At 37.1% G+C, this 17,707-nt stretch overlaps 1 protein-coding gene across 1 annotated transcript; it reads right to left on the minus strand.

Moving 5' to 3' along the window:
* Nucleotides 1-2,183: 2,183 nt before the first annotated feature.
* LOC135196048 (uncharacterized) lies at nucleotides 2,184-4,602 on the minus strand. Its single transcript, XM_064222517.1, has 2 exons — nucleotides 2,565-4,602; nucleotides 2,184-2,410 (listed from the first exon to the last, which is right to left on the minus strand). Exon 1 carries the CDS (start codon nucleotides 4,531-4,533, stop codon nucleotides 3,331-3,333), a length of 1,203 nt encoding a protein of 400 aa, XP_064078587.1. The 5' UTR covers nucleotides 4,534-4,602; the 3' UTR covers nucleotides 2,184-2,410; nucleotides 2,565-3,330.
* Between the last annotated feature and the right edge of the window lie 13,105 nt (nucleotides 4,603-17,707).

A 17,707-nucleotide genomic window follows, 5' to 3' on the forward strand; every position in this document is an offset into this window, starting at 1 on the left:
AAATTGGTGAAACCTCCACCATCTAATTTCAGTTCCGCCAAAAGCAAATCACCATAGGGTCCTTTTCAAAAAAAATCCTCACCCATATCTTTCTCATTTTCTTGACCTCCCTTGACTTTATCAAAAGTGCCAAGTAAAATGCAGACGCTGCTGCAGCAACCTCTACACTCATCACAGGTTACAGTTATAGAAAGTTTATCAGCTATCCCCGTCAAGGCATCCATCTTTTTAATTCAATTTTTGTAATCCACATTTGTTAATTCTATTGTTTATGCAAGTGGAGATTCCTTAACGAGCCTCATGTACACCTTCAGGATATCGAAGCAGACCATCTCGGCTGTGGTTCCCGAGGTCTGTGAAGCTTTGATCTCAGCACTGAAAGGGTATGTTAAGGCATGACCACAACTCAGGTGTGGACAGGAAACATTGTTTGGAGGTAGTTTACAAATAATTTGCAAACTGTTTCCAAACAGTTTGAAAACTGTTTCCAAACTGTTTGGAATCAAGTTTTCGGAAACAGTTTCCAAACTGTTTGGAAACCGTTTCCAAACATTGTTTCCAAACAATGTTTCCAAGTGTGTACGGGGCTTTACATCTAACATTACAGGCACTGTGATGGAAGTCATTACTGATAATTGTTTTACATCAGAGGTTCGTACTTTTAACGATGTTCTTGGCAAATACGTAAGACCCTAAAATGCTTGATGTTAGTTCAACAAGAGTAAAATCGATTGCAAATAGAACTAATAATTTCATTATATCTATTTACACTTAACCTGATAGTGGTATAATTACTAGAGCAAGGGAGATAAGGAAGCTTGGATGAGGACAAAGCGAAAGAGACTGGCTATGAATTAAGAAATATGCTGGAGAGAGTTTATTTAGGCCTGGTGCAGTTTCCTAGGCTCATCGTTTTTCATCATCCTCATCTTATTCGTTTTATTGGGAGCAGGCCTATTATCCCCGGGTCCTATGTTTCCCGGGTTCTATGTTCACCGGGGCCTATGTTCTCAGAGTCCTATGTGGCCTGTATAGGTGCATGATACTGTCACCTGACCAATTTTACATGCGTGGGCTATATTTCAGTTTCTACCGGTGATTATATAATCAATTATTATACAAATTCAGTGTCAACATCATTTATTCTTATGTTGATTGAGTTAACTTTCTTATCCTAGATCACGAAAAAGCATAGCTTTTGTTTTACTTACATTCAAAGAAAATTTGTTTAATTTAAACCAATCATTAATAATAACGCCATCTTAAGATAATATTAAGCCGTTTCCTTGTATAAGGTGCGTTAGTGTTAAATCCTTCAACAATTGTCCTATCATCCTTTTCACTGCAACTGAGAAACAGCATTGTAGATGATTAATGACGGTATCAGACAGTTTGTCCCGCCCTTCCACTGACAGCTTTCTCTTTTGGGGGCTCTTATAGTAGATGCCCCAGTGTTACTGGAACATAGTATTAAAATGTTAAGCTATGTTTCCATGTATGCGGTTGCGGTAGCGACTGCGGAAATAATAACTTCTTGAATCATTTCAGTTCGTGTTTCCATGACTTCTGGGATGATTTTACCCTACACATGGAAACATGAATGCGGCAGCCGCACGGGCGGTTGTGTGGCAATTTTAACATTACTGCTACCGCACTCATACATGGAAACTTAGCTCAAGATGGCGGTAATATTACTGATAGGTTTAAATTAAACAGATTGTCTTTGAATGTAAATGAAACAAAATCTATGTTTTTTTATGATACCAATATATATATATATATATATATATATATATATATATATATATATATATATATATATTATATATATATAATACAGAAAACTAATTCGATAACACATAAATTTAAGGTGGTGAAACATGGAGGTAAAATAAAATACAAAACTCAATTCAGTATTTTAATAAAAATGTATCAAGTACGAACAACCATATTAAATTAACCAGCTCCTCTTTAGTTTCAATGACCTTTCTGTTATCGGCTATCGACTCTGCATCATAACCTGTAAGTCCAGACAGTTACATTATAAAAAAGAATTGACACCGAATAACTTTAAAAATTAATAATTGAATGCACCAACTTTAATATAAAAACTATATCGCTTAATCTACTGGCAATACACAAGAATTCTTTATTACCAATCGAGGATAAATTGATCAGGTTACAATTAGCGGTCGTTACTGCACCCAGGTAAGCCTACCACACCTACAGTGAACAAGGAGGGAAGGGACCTAATTACAGTTAGACCAACAATGTCAAATATTCTCAAATAATAATATCGACATATAACATCAGTAACAAATTAATAACCCACCAGCGGAAACCAACCCAATCTGTATAACTGGTTAACACTGACCGATACAATCCAACTTTAACACTAGCACTCGCCGAACTGTACGAGAAAAAAAAGAAGGTAACGAAAAATATTACGATGCAAAACGCATGAAAAGTTTTATATAACTTGTCCTTACAGAGTTATTTTATTGTTATTTATAGGTCACGTCAGGACTTCTGAAGCCTCAACTAAAAGACACTAATGGCCTTACCTTAGCTAAAGGGCGAAGCATGTATGGCTTAAGTGAAGGGTTTCTATCGATCATGCGCTTCATGCAGAATGCGAAGTCCAGAGATGGGGAGAGAGAGAGAGCCTGTATTTAGTGAAGAGCCATTTCCGAAATCAAAGCACAAACGCCGACAGGATCCATTTCTAATAAATCTGTCTTCCACTCAGCGTTCTTCCTCGCAGCCCAACACTCACGGTTTCCAAAAGGGTTGTATGAGTGAACCCCTTAAGCTACAGTCGCAGTCGAAGTAGCAGAATTCACTGACGACCATTTCTCCGCCGTCTCACACGTTAGCTCGGAAACCAATACAAAGATTAGTTCCCGAGAATTATTGCTTGTCTTGGTCCTTAAGACCACCCAACAACAGATAAGGCCATTATGCAAACTACTTAAAACTACATTCCAAAAAGCCCGTAAAGACATTTTATGTAAAACAGTCATGCACACAGAACATTTAACAGCGAAAATTACCCCACTCAAGTCAACACACAAAACTGCGTAAGAAAATATTATTACAGAAAAAACTGAGAAAATATTACAGAAAAAAATTTTTTACAGAAAAATAAATTACATTTATTTTTGTACACTGGAGGGCACAGGATGCAAATTTCTCACCACTAGAAATTTGCATCATACCTTATAACTACAACATAAGTTTAGTCAAATTTCTGCTCCTAATGGCAGCTTTCCTGGGAGTCCTTTGGGGTGAACTCTCATTAATAGACAACCTACGGGAGCTCTGATTATCCTAATTATCTGAATGATAGGATGCATCCGGAACTACCGTAAGATAAGGAATTAAAGTAGTAACATGTCTTTTAATCACCACACGAGTCTTCCCTTTAAGTATAATAGCCCCAGTAGTTTCCCCCAAATCATTCTCCTCTATGTCCTTCACAATTCCCAATGGAAAATTAATGGTTTTAGTGTTTGGCTCTTTGATGAGTACTATATCACCAATGCCCAACTTCTGGTGACAAACTGGTCTATATCTGTCCTTGCAGTCCACAGCCTGAGCTACCAGGGTACTTAAAAACTCATTCTGGTAAGCTTCTAGAAGATTATGCCTAACCTTACGAAGTTTTGCATACTCATCCTTTATTACTTCTGTAGGGCTGCTACTCATCTTCCACTCAGGATCATCAGGCACCTCTTCTAAATCTGGAATTAAATTTAAGGACACTATCTCATACCCCTTTACTAACATTTCTGGAGTTATGGGCTCTGGACAAGAATCTGCCTCAGTCTCTCTCAAAGATTCCTTAAAGGCTATTGGCCTCTCATTAGCTAAATGAAGAACATTACACACTAAATATTCAAAATCAGGCAAAGAAAGTACCCAAGTTTTAATAGCTGAAAAAATAAGCTTCTTCACCAATTTTACGCAAGACTCTACAAGTGATCCTAGCTCACTATGGCCTTTAAAGAATTGCTGAAACTTTACATGCTCAATGCCATTAGACTCCAAATACAATTTAGTGTCAGGATCATTGATGAAGCTAGTGATTATGTTACCTCCTGCCACCAACTGCGAGCCTGGATCACTAACACAAAGCTGCGGGAATCCATATTCAAAAACATGTAATTGAAAGGCTCTCAAATACTCTTTCACACTGAAATCTCGACAGACCTTAAAATTAATAGCCCTTGACCAAGTGCAGGTGAAACACAAAATCCATACCTTCATCATTTCAGCTCCCTGTTTAACATTAAATGGTCCAATGAAATCAACCAAAATATTAGAAAATGGAACAGCAGGGGGACTAGAACGAAATTCACGATAACTGTTCTGGTTCAATCTCACGCTTCTTGTGTTGAACCTGTGGCATGGAACACATTGTTTAATGGCATTCTTAATGACAGAAAAATGTTTAGGAATGAAAAAGCACTTACGAAGCTCAGATAGGACAGAATAGCAACCACCATGCAATAATTTGGCATGTGTATCCATTATAATTAGTTTAGTCAAATAACTCTTGGGATAAAGCAATATAGGAAACAGTTTGTCATGTCCATACCATTTCTTGAACTTTGTTTTACTCTAAAATGCCATCTGAATCTACTGAACACATTAAGTTGGCTCACAAATGGAGGTATATCCTTTAAAGGTTTACTTTTGAATCTAAAGTAAGAAAATATTTCCGTAAAGTGTGTCTGTTGATCTTCTAGAATTAATTTCCTTAAAGCTAAAGCAGAATAGTTTACATTATTCAAATTCTTTACTTCAACTCCTGCTTTCCTCTTCCAGTGGTCAACACAAAGCATTACCCTCCTGTAAATCAATTTAAGCTTTTCTAAAGTAGAATATTTCTTATGTTCAAGAATAGGTTCATCTGGAAACACACTCGGCTCAGCAACAGAAATACTAAGCGCATTAGTGTTTGAGCTAGGAACTGTGAAATTCAGAAACTCATTGCCAGGCACCACCTCAGGACCTGAAATAAAGAGTGATTTAGAAAAAAGTCTAGGAGAAAGGCATCGGGTTACACAGTCTGCTGGATTGTTTTTTCCAGCTATAAAGATAAAACAGACATGTTTAATTTCACATAATTTCCTGATATTGCTTATTCTATTCTGTACAAATACTGAATGCTTCTGCATTTTGGAGTATGTACATTCCGATGCTTGCAGCCACTGCAAAGCACAACTGGAATCACAGTACAAATCTAAGCCATCAATGTCTATCGACTTAACACATGAAGGATCAGCCAGAGCTCTATAAATCTCCATCAGGGTTTCTACCCCTAATGATATAGCATTCAACTCCAGTGCTGGAACGGACTTACCTTTCAACAACTTATTGATCAAGCGGTTCTTTGCCTGCAAAAAGCTAATCACACCAGAGTCAACATCTTCAATGTATACCACAGTACCATAAAAATCATGACTTGCATCTGTGAATGCTTTCAGTCTAAATTTTCCATTCCTTTGCCCAATGAACCTCTTAATTTTCACTGGCTGGGAACCATTCACCTGCCTGCAAATGTTCCTCCATTCCCTTTGGAGACTGGGGGATAGTACTTGATCCCAAGCCAGCTCCTTTGAGCACTGAAGTCTATGCATATAAAGTCTACTCCTATTAAAGACAGGAATATTAAAACCAAAAACATCAAAGTTACTGGCAATAGTCTGCAAAACCGTACGTTTAGTATCAGCATCTGGGTTTAGCAAGATTTCCTTAGTATAAATTAAATCATCTACCCTATTCCATACAAGACCAAAAAGGCTATTCTCAACCGGAGTACTACTTTCAAACTTTGCATCAATTTCAGCCTGCAGTGTAACATCATTTGTTACTAACTGTTGTATCTCAAACTTATATGGGTTGAAAATATACGGCAACTGAGAACAAGCCCACTTCAAATTCTGAGAATCAGCAGAACCAACGGCTCCATTGTCCATATAAAATAGAGAGTACAATAATAACTTTAGGTTCCTCAGCTGCGGGTCTGGTTCATATTGGTGCACTAGTATATAATACAGAGCTAGCATAAGTAAAAATGGACTACAACGAAGACCAAAACTAAGTCTAACATTCTTGTAGGCTACAACAGAATAATCGTTCCTCTGTACATTTTTGAACCAAAAAAACAGCAACCTAGCTTGATCATTATTGTTCAAGGACAACATGTTAAAAGCTTTCTTAAGATCATACGTTAATAACAACTTAAACCTCAAGTGTAAGAAGGCTGAAGATAACTTCTGGTTAAGGTTAGGTCCTGGTTCTATACACTGATTGTGAGAGAAACCACACTTAACTTTGACCGTTTCTTTGAGATTAGACAAAAACACAATACGGCACTTTGTGGTTTTTTTCTCAGGCCTAAAAACAGCCAAGTGTGGGAGAAATGAATAATTTGGATGCTCTGCCTTAAATGAATCTAAATCAGAAATCTTCTCAATTATTCCATCTTTTAACTGATCCCTAATTACCTGATCAACTAATTGCAAATGCCCATCCTTTTTCCGTAATTTTTTAAGATTTGCCTTTAGTATCAACCTTGAGAGATTTTAGTTAGTTGACAACAAATGTGCAATTTTGTTATTCCACAAGAGGGGAACTACAATTCTTCCATCCTTTTCTCTTGAAAAGTTACTCAACGCAAATTTCACCCACTTCTGATTAGTCCCTGACATAATACTCTCAGCACTATTTGCGTCCAGATTCAAAAAGCGGCGGCATTCGTGTTCAAGCACTTCATCAGTAGCCTTGAGCAATTTAGATTAAACAATCTGACCTTTGTCATCTAACACTGCTATGTTACTGTCTACCTTCAAAGTTCCTTTATAGAATGTAGGTCACATACTTCATCATCCAAAAGAGGGTCAATTAGTATTTTACTTAAGAAAGAACAGGTAGTAATTTGGGAGCAAGAGGAAAAATCGGTCCTGCCTGAACCAAGTGAATTAATTACATCTAACCTCTCATTACAAATATTAGGCAGACTCAAAAATTGAATATTTTTGCTCAAATTTTCAAGGTTTCCCATTAGCAAAATACCATGTTGTGATTCAGTGTATACTGAAGGGGGGTTAAAACCAAAGGCTACACCTTTACCCATTAAGGCGTAATGTGCATCAGATCCCAATAAAACCCGAACATCATCAATACTGTCACTGTCTTTGCAAAGTTTCTTATCTGCCAATATGAATCCCTTATTCTCGAAAGATTCCACTATCTTGCCTAACCCTGGAAGATTTAACTTTATATTAATGCTAGGAACCACAAGTGCAGGAACATTTGAAATACAATCGCCAAACTTCATAGGAAGTTGAACAAGTCTGCTTATATATTCTTTAGAACCATTAAACCCATTAATAGTTAATTTTACACTAGGTTCAAGAACAGGCAAACTACACTTATTAAGCAAGCTCTCTGTAACAAAGGAACTGAGAACAGCTATCCTTAAGACCTCTAAAAATACCATCCACTCCAGGGACTGTAAATGAAAAGGAAGGGAGTACTGTCTTATTGACAATACTGGGAAGAACTGCAATACTACTATTCACTTCATTAATGGAATCTTCCCTCTTAACATCAGCTTTACCCAAATGTATTCGAGTACCACCTTTATGCTTTCCTTCAGGGGGCAAAAGCTTAACTTCAGAAGACTTTGAGCACAGACAGTGAAAATGAAGTCCCGAACATTTCGCACACTTTTGACGAAATTCAAATCTACATTGCCTACTCATATGGTTAAGATTCCCACATCGAAAACATCCTTTTAGTATTTTCAAACGCTGAAGCTTTGCTTCTGGAGTGTCATAAAGTTTGCATTTAAATATAGAATGATTATTTTCACCTTCTACACAAAGTGCACAGTAAAACTTCCTAACCTCAGGCAATGTCTTAATAGCCAAACTAGTAGTTTTCTGTCTAACACTAGATTGAAGAGTACGTGAAGGAACTTCACTTTTCAAGCAATTTTCATACCTCTCACAGGCAATAAAGAAATTGTCCATTATCTCCTGAACAGAAGGATAAGTCTTTGTAGTAATCTGAACCAATTCCCTCTTAAACTTGTCATTAAGTCCATTCCACATGAGATATTGAATAAAATCATCAGGAGTCATTTTAAGTGTCGTCACAGATTCAACAACTGTTCTTAAAATGGAAATAAACTTAAAAGGGTCATCAGATTCCCCCAATCTTAAACTCGTCAATGTCTTTATAGTAGATGTTTTACGAACTACTTCCGAGGCAAAGGCTAACTTAAGCAAGTCTTTGGCGTCCTTGAATGTCTGCTTGTCAGCTTCCAAAGAATTCAATAAAACTTTAGCTCTTCCTTCTACCTGCTGTCTCCAGAGAAGTAACAAATCCCTGTCTGGGTAAGTAAATGATTGGGTAGTGCTTTCAAACTCTGAAATAAACCTAATGAAATCCTCCCCATCCGTACTACTGAACTTTGGTAATGGAGCTGTGGGCTGTTTAAGAAGACTTTTAGCAACCTCAACATTTCCAGGTGCAGATACCACCTCTAGGTGAGGAATACAATATTCTATCTTATCAAAATATTCAATACAGGTTGCAATCTCTGACTCCCTAGCATCCTCACTGAACTCCCCATCCGAAATTCTAAGGGAAAAAATCTCATCATTCAGATCAATAAGTAGCTTTTTATGACTTAGCAGTACACTTCTTTCAGAGATTTTTTGCCCAGTACTGAGAGCCGAAAAAGACTATACGATTATAAATATCAGTAACCTTCTTCCTGATTACCTTGCGTTTTGAAATTAAAGTTTTAAGATCAGACATCGTGAAGGAATAATTATAAAAAATATCAAATTCTTAAGTCTTTTCAATGTGATAGCAACTAAACATTTACAGTCACCATCCAAATCGAAAGGCTTAATAGACAAGGATTAACTTCCAAATGGACAAAAAGGTTAAATAAGTAAGCAAATATATAAAATAGTCAACTTAGACACCGTGGATAATGCTTCAACGAAGGAAAACTCAATTCTTAAATAAAACCGTACCGATGAAAATGGAAAATAACAGCGAAACAAGTCTCTCCCCCTCTCCCCATTCCGACTTTACCGAGCACTAAGTGAGCTAACGACCAACCTCCACATACACCACCTGACGTGCCCCACGTTGGGCGCCATATACAGAAAACTAATTTGATAACACAATATAAATTTTAAGGTGGTGAAAAATGGGAGGTAAAAATAAAATACAAAACTCAATTCAGTATTTTAATAAAAATGTATCAAGTACGAACAACCATATTAAATTAACCAGCTCCTCTTTAGTTTCAATGACCTTTCTGTTATCGGCTATCGACTCTACATCATAACCTGTAAGTCCAGACAGTTACATTATAAAAAAGAATTGACACCGAATAACTTTAAAAATTAATAATTGAATGGCACCAACTTTAATATAAAAACTATATCGCTTAATCTACTGGCAATACACAAGAATTCTTTATTACCAATCGAGGATAAATTGATCAGGTTACAATTAGCGGTCGTTACTGTACCCAGGTAAGCCTACCACACCTACAGTGAACAAGGAGGGAAGGGACCTAATTACAGTTAGACCAACAATGTCAAATATTCTCAAATAATAATATCGACATATAACATCAGTAACAAATTAATAACCCACCAGCGGAAACCAACCCAATCTGTATAACGGGTTAACACTGACAGATACAATCCAACTTTAACACTAGCACTCGCCGAACTGTACGAGAAAAAAAAGAAGGTAACGAAAAATATTACGATGCAAAACGCATGAAAAGTTTTATATAACTTGTCCTTACAGAGTTATTTTATTGTTATTTATAGGTCACGTCAGGACTTATGAAGCCTCAACTAAAAGACACTAATGGCCTTACCTTAGCTAAAGGGCGAAGCATGTATGGCTTAAGTGAAGGGTTTCTATCGATCATGCGCTTCATGCAGAATGCGAAGTCCAGAGATGGGAAGAGAGAGAGAGCCTGTATTTAGTGAAGAGCCATTTCCGAAATCAAAGCACAAACGCCGACAGGATCCATTTCTAATAAATCTGTCTTCCACTCAGCGTTCTTCCTCGCAGTCCAACACTCACGGTGTCCAAAAGGGTTGTATGAGTGAACCCCTTAAGCTACAGTCACAGTCGAAGTAGCAGAATTCACTGACGACCATTTCTCCGCCGTCTCACACGTTAGCTCGGAAACCAATACAAAGATTAGTTCCCGAGAATTATTGCTTGTCTTGGTCCTTAAGACCACCCAACAACAGATAAGGCCATTATGCAAACTACTTAAAACTACATTCCAAAAAGCCTGTAAAGACATTTTATGTAAAACAGTCATGCACACAGAACATTTAACAGCGAAAATTACCCCACTCAAGTCAACACACAAAACTGCGTGAGAAAATATTATTACAGAAAAAACTGAGAAAATATTACAGAAAAATTTTTTTTACAGAAAAATAAATTACATTTATTTTTGTACACACACACACACACACACACACACACACACACATATATATATATATATATATATATATATATATATATATATATATATATATATAGATATATATATATTAATTATATATATTTTTTTTTTTTTTCCTATATATATATATATATATATATCTTTTTTTTTTTTTCCCAGTCAGTAGTTAGAAAATAAATGATGTTGACAATGAATTTGTACAGTGATTTGATTATAGAAGGTGGCTTGTTATATGTATGGCGATGCACTAATATATGACTTCAATCTATTTATTTATTTATTTGTAGGTGCTATAGAAATCTTGGGCGTTAAATAGACGAGTAGCTGCCGTTACAATAAACGATTTTCTGGTTTATTTCTCCTTCATCATGTCTTTATTAATTGTCTACTTGATTTACAATATTTAATGTAAATATTCACATTATGTTAATAATTACGCTCTATGCATTCTGCCACTTAAATGAATAAGCACAATTTTACAAATACTCGGGGAAATTGGTAAATTTCCAGCTTCTAAGATATTTGCCATGAACGAATGATAAATATTTAGTTTTTATTTTATTTTTATTTTTTTTTCATATGAGGCATCCTCTTGGCATTTACAAGAATTATGCAACGAAGTACAGTATCATAAAAGTATATAGCAATCTATTGTCATTTCTAATGTAATTCTAGTTAGCACTATTAACTACCAACGAGTCAAGCTCTCTGTTTTCAAAATATTTTGATTTATATTTTATTTTATTCAATTATCATACTAGCATCTAATGGTAAGCAATTTCAATGCAAATACATTGTAATAAGGTATTCCATTATTTTCTAACACGCCACTACATAGATGCATCATTTAGGTGAAGCTAAATGAAACTATGAACGTAGAAATGAGCGAAAACCCGAACGAATTGTTAAAGCAAAGATGTCCGGTTGTTTCTGGTATGAGCTGTCAACCGTCAAAGCTGACCCAAGAAGCCGGTTGATTATGTTTCTCCCGGGTGGCGGTAGGTGGCAGCACTTTGCAGGCTTCTTACATGGTTCCATTTCAACATCTGTAGAAAAAGTTTAGAAATATACAATTAAACTGGCATTTTTGCTTAATTTATTTAACGCTATCTACAATAAATCTTGAGTGAATGTATGCAGTAAATTGGTACATTACATGCAAAAAGAGGGTACATGCATGCATGTATTCATACATAGGTCAGGTGACAGTATCATGCATCTATAGTAAAGGCCTAAGTTAAGTATATCTTAGTTTTACCAGACCACTGAGCTGATTAACAGCTCTCCTACTGCTGGCCCGAAGAATTAGATATTTTTACGTGACTAGGAACCAATTGGTTACCCAGCAACGGGACGTACAGCTTATTGTGGGATCCGAACCACACTGTTTCGAGAAATTAATTTCTATCACCAGAAATAAATTCCTCTGGTTCCGCGTTGGCCGAGCCGAGAATCGAACTTCGGACCACCAGATTGGTAGCCGAGTGCGAAATGCACTGGGCCAACGTGGAACTAGTAAAGGCTTAAAACAGGCCACATATGACCGGGGATCATAGGCCCAAGGGACCATAGGTCCCGGGTAACATATGGCCTGGGAAACATAGGCCCGCTCCCCTTTCATCTGACATCCATTATGACACATACTGTTCCTTTAACATCCTAATGGTTCAATTTCAAAAACAATAATAATTTGGAAAGTTATATTTTCGTATACTCACGACATCGTATTAAAATGAGAATTCTTGGTTTATTTTTCGTTAGCATTCTCAACAGAATTAGGATTTTACTGAACTCAAAATCGATGTATTCGGTAGCTCGTCAATGATCGCCCGCAGTTAAAACAAATGATTAGCAGAACGGCTTGATATTTTTCGTTCATATCACACTTGCAGCATTTCCTCTTTTTTCTTCAAATTTAAGTAAACGTATTTTAGTAAAAATGTCCGAATTTAACTTTGAATAACTTCGCAAAAAGCTTAACATTTGCTTTCTTCAGATGAAACTGACGGAATTCCCTTTATATTGAGACATTGCTTCATAATTTTCCATCTATATACTTGAAGCATTTTCATGATTGCAGAGGTATCGGCGTATAATCGCTTTGATATGGGTTTAATCCCGCCAAACTATTTAACTCGTATTTCTTTCATGATGGCTATGATCTCCCTTTTTTATCTATAGGGGAACCAACGAAATTTTATGTACTCAAACTTTTCGAAATTGTGGACAGCCGACATTCCGTGCGGTAAAGTGATCCATTTACACAATTATCATATCAAAGCAGAACCCTACAGCATGAAAAAACGCGATTTATTTTTTTATCTCTTATTAGAGAAAATACACAATAATTTACAGATTTCATAGTCTGATATGCTGAAGTTTATCAAAGTTGACTTGAATTTACCAGAATTTAACAAATAAATGTATAGAGTACATTTTACAGATAATATATGTATTTCAATTTTAATATTTATCTGTAGCTACTCATGTAAGAATTTATCAGTATATATCTATTTTTAATTATCCTTGAATTTATAAATCGTCTAATACCATCGTTTTCATCTTTTATTCCTTCATTGTGGGCTAGCCAGATCCCAACAACATATGTAGTCATAAATCAAGATTACAGCAGCGTTCTGTTCATCCCACTCCCCCACCCCCTCCCCCCTCCCCCCGCTTTTTTTTTTTTTTTTTTTGCTTCAAAATCTTGGAAATTATAACGAGCCGTCCCAAGAGGAATGGGCAGTTACCCACTTTACGCGCTTTCCTACCATACGAATGTAGTAGTAGGTGAAATTTGACTTCGTTACAGGCAACCGCTTTAGTATTATACACGGAACGCGTATCAACGACATGTAGGTACTTTCTTCGGTATTACGTAGCGAGACGGACTGGACGTTGTTCGTGGATTGTTACAAACCGTTTCATTCATTAAGATGAGGATTTTTAGTTGTTCCGGGACCCTCGCAGGCCTTAAAATGTTCAGTCTTAAGGGTAGTGTTAGTTCCCGTTTTGTTTATTCAGTTAGTTTACTTAGGGATGTTTTTGATGTTACTTTGTGGTTTGGCAGTTTTTTTTTTTTATTTATTTATTTTTTTGTTTTACAAACTGTGATAGCGTATGGTTTGTCCTTCGCGATGTCGACTCTGGTTCTTATTATAACTTGATATTACATCAGTCAATTTTCATTTTATATATTTCGTGGTTTTATATATATTTCCGGGGCAGTTTGAGTTACATTAGTATGTAATTATGTTTTGCGACAGGTTTTTAATGATTATTTATGGTAGCACTAGTGACTTACCACGTTTTATGCAAATAATCGGAATTTCCAGGTATCATGGAGTTTAATTTTGGGGGATTCTTGTTCTTTTATATGTTGGTTATGTTGGCTTAGTTACGTGGTGAAAACATGGTTAAATGCTATGCCCGAATGTTGTCCAAATTAGCGTTAATGGATCTAAATTTGATTAAAATATTTACGTGATTGTAATTTAACCGGACCTAATTTCAGGTAAGAATCTGTTATGTTTAGTACACCTGCTTCGAATTCCTCATAGGAGTTGGCGTAAACCGCTGTATTCTTGATTACAGAAGACAGGCTAATACCTTCTACGGGTAAGACCTACATCAACGGCTTTCAGTTAGACTACCAATTATTTTTTAATGTAAATATCAACGTAACTGTAAACAATTGCCCTAATTTAGGGAGAATAATTATTTTTAAAGTATCTAGGACAAAGTTCGAGTTTTTGTTTTCTTAAATATAACTACTTATTAGGTTATTTAATGAGTATTTTAATCTCTAGTTGAGATTTTAAATTTTAATTTGGTGTTTCTCAAATTTGAAAGGGGCCACCTTTGTTAGGGTGGCGGTGCTGCTTCGGCAAAGGTGGCCCCAGGCCTGTATATGGTAGACAATGTCTACCATATACAGCCGCAATAGTTTTTATCAACACTTTGGTTTAAAAAAAAGGAGGTTTGAGTCTTTGGGGCAGGATGGAGGTTGAGGTTTGAGTCTTTAGGGCAGGATGGAGGTTGAGGTTGAAGGTTGAGGTTAAGGTTGTCTTTGGGGCAGAATGGAGGTTGAGGTTTGAGTCTTTGGGGCAGGATGGAGGCTGAGGTTAAGGTTGTCTTCGGGGCAGGATGAAGGTTGAGATTAAGGTTGTCTTGGGGGTAGGATGGAGGTTGAGTAAGGTTGTCTTGGGGGCAGGATGAAGGTTGAGATTAAGGTTGTCTTGGGGGTAGGATGGAGGTTGAGGTTAAGGTTGTCTTTGGGGTCAGGATGGAGGTTGAGGTTCTTGTGGTTAGGATAGAGGTTGAGGTTTAGGTTGTCTAGGGGCAGGATTAAGTTTGGGTTTTGGTGGGACAGGCCTGAGGTTGAGGATAAGGTTGAGTCTTGGGACAGGCCTGAGGTTGAGGATAAGGTTGAGTCTTGGGACAGGACTGAGGTTGAGGATAAGGCTGAGTTCTGGGATTGGACTGAGGTTGAGGATAAGGTGAGACTTGGGGCACGATTTAAGTTTTAAGGTTGAGTCTGGGGTAGGGTTGAGCTGGGGGTGAAGCTTAAGATTTGGGGGCATGGGCAAGTTCTAATTTTTTAATTGGTAGGACCATCTGCATTATCTGGACTACACCTCACCGCTAGACCTTGTTTATTAATAATGCATCGCTGTCCTTCTCCAAACACACCGCTAATCATGCCAAGTCTACAAATAAGAAGGTATTTTTACCTTCGACCAATAATGTGACACCCAAAACTAGCAGAAACTTTACATGGTATATCTCAACATATTTTGAGGTTTAGACATAAACTACTTCCTATGCAATGTTGACATAGTGAAGGCAATAAAAATATCTCAAATTTTCACACAAGACCAACGTGCTTCTTGATGTTTGTGATTTCTTGATTGATTTCACTATTGAGAGATAAAAATCACATGTTTTCACTGCAGGGTATTCTTATCCGTGGATCACATGTTGAATTCATAATTTTATTGTTGAAAATTGTAGCAGAGGAATTTGTTTAGCCTCAAAATTTTTGTCGGACACGTAAGTCAACCTTCGAGCTTCCATCGAAATTAAAGGGTTGACCATAAGTCATCCTATATAATTTTGACTGTACGTAACTTAATTTCCTTTGCTTACGACTTATATGTGGAAAAATCTTATTTGTTTTTTGTTTTTATAGAATGTTTGTATTAGAGTAACGTAATTTTCCGATTTATTTAAGTCAACCTTGTTCTAGATTTAAGTACATTATTTCTTAAGGCAGTTAATGTTAAGTGTTTAGTGTTTTGTTTACGCTATAGTTTCTCGCCTCCTCCCCGCTCACTTAATTGCTTGAACTATCGTGTTAACGATTGTGGTTTGTTTATTTTTCGAGTGCGGCAGGACTCCTGTGAGGTGACTTTTTGAAAGACGGTGCTCGGCCTAAAGTTAGTTCGGGCCTTCCTTTGCTTCCTGATACCTCTGCAGCTGGCGATTATTGGAAAACCTTGAATCTTGTTTTTGGAGCTGCCCTTCCCAGGTACACTTCTGTCACCTGCGAAGTCGTGTGACCTGTATTCGACGCAGTTGACTTTGTCACCTGCGACTTCGTCGTACTGCCACCTTAGTGGATATATATATATTTCCCTAGGGTATTGAGTGCCATCGTGTTCTGCTGGCACTAGAGGAGCTTTGGGCAGTCATCAGTCTATCTCCAAGGACACCTTAAGCTGCTGCTGAGGGAGCAATCTGGCTCGTGAGGTGTCAAGTAGGGAGACAGATACCAGGTAGGAGTTTGTCTTTGTGTTGTCGGGCAGGACCTCCTCCGACTCACCTGTACCTGTGGTTACCTGAGTATTCATGTCCTCCCTCGTCTGCAGAGCTGATATGTATCTGATCACGGCCTCCTTAAAGGCGATTTGAATTTATTTTGGATTGAAGTTTCCCCTGTTTTGTGTGAGGAGTTTGTTGATTTTTTATATATATATATATATATATTTTTCTATACATTATATTTATAGACTCTGATGGTCCTTATGGCCTATCGGCCTTGATGTTTGTTATAATAGGGTGTTTATATTGTAATTCATAGGTAGGAATTTAAGTGTTTTCTCACTTTTATCCTTCACCACCTTTCTTTCGTTTATAGTTATAGGTATATTTGGATTTTGGCCTGGCCAGCCATTGTATGGATATATTCCTGTTTAGACGTATTCTTGTGTTTGTTCTCTTTCATGTTTCTATCTAGGGCTTAGTTTTCTTAGCGTTTAGGGATCCTACAGGATTATTTGAGGACTAGTGTACGTCCTTTTCAGTCACAAGGTTGACTTAATGTTATTTTTTGTTGTGAATAAATATTGTTGAGTTTTCCCTTTTGTTTTCGTCTCCACTGACCATTTTACGCAGAGTATTTTTGAACATCACTGAGAATATAAATAGTGCAATAAAAGAACTGCACCAGGGCCCAATAAAGGGGTCTGTAACAAGTTGGCGACCGTGACAGGATATTCTCAGGGATACTCGGTATCTTGGTCTGTGGAGCGACACTGGGGTGGTCTCTCCGATATTTATTTTGTAGTATTGCCTTTCTCCCTGTACACTTTATTTTTTTGGCATAATGGAAGAGTTTGTTTTTGATCCTGCCGAATATTTGGGGTCGGCCGATTGTATAAAGCATTTGCCCGTATTGAGTAGGAAGCATTTAATTTCTTGTGCTCAGTGGTTAGGTGTTTCGCTGAAATCTGCGGGCACTAAGAGGGAAATATTGATGGCAGTAAGAGATAAGATTTCTCAAGATTTAGCAGAGGCTGGAAATTTGATTAACGAAAGTCGAGAGGACAGTGATGATGAAGGTAGTACGTTTGATGTAGATTCAGAGGAGGAAAAATTGAGTGTGAGAGCAGGTTTGACTTTGTTTGAGGATCCTCCCCGCACAGGTATTATTTTTGAAGGTCCATCTAATTTACCTAAATCTAATTTGTCTACTAATCCTTTTTTGCCTTCCCCAAATCCTATGCCAGAGGGACCCCTGGCTCCTATTCTATGTTTAGGAGAGTCTAAGGAGGAGGTAGAATATAAGTTAATTTGCAAATGCATCGAGTTGAGGAAATTGGAATTTGAGGAGAACGAGAGGGCGAGGCGTCACAAGCTGGAGGTAGCTAATATAAATTTACAAAT

This window comes from Macrobrachium nipponense, chromosome 17 (assembly GCF_015104395.2).
Source record: "Macrobrachium nipponense isolate FS-2020 chromosome 17, ASM1510439v2, whole genome shotgun sequence".
NCBI lineage: Eukaryota > Metazoa > Arthropoda > Malacostraca > Decapoda > Palaemonidae > Macrobrachium > Macrobrachium nipponense.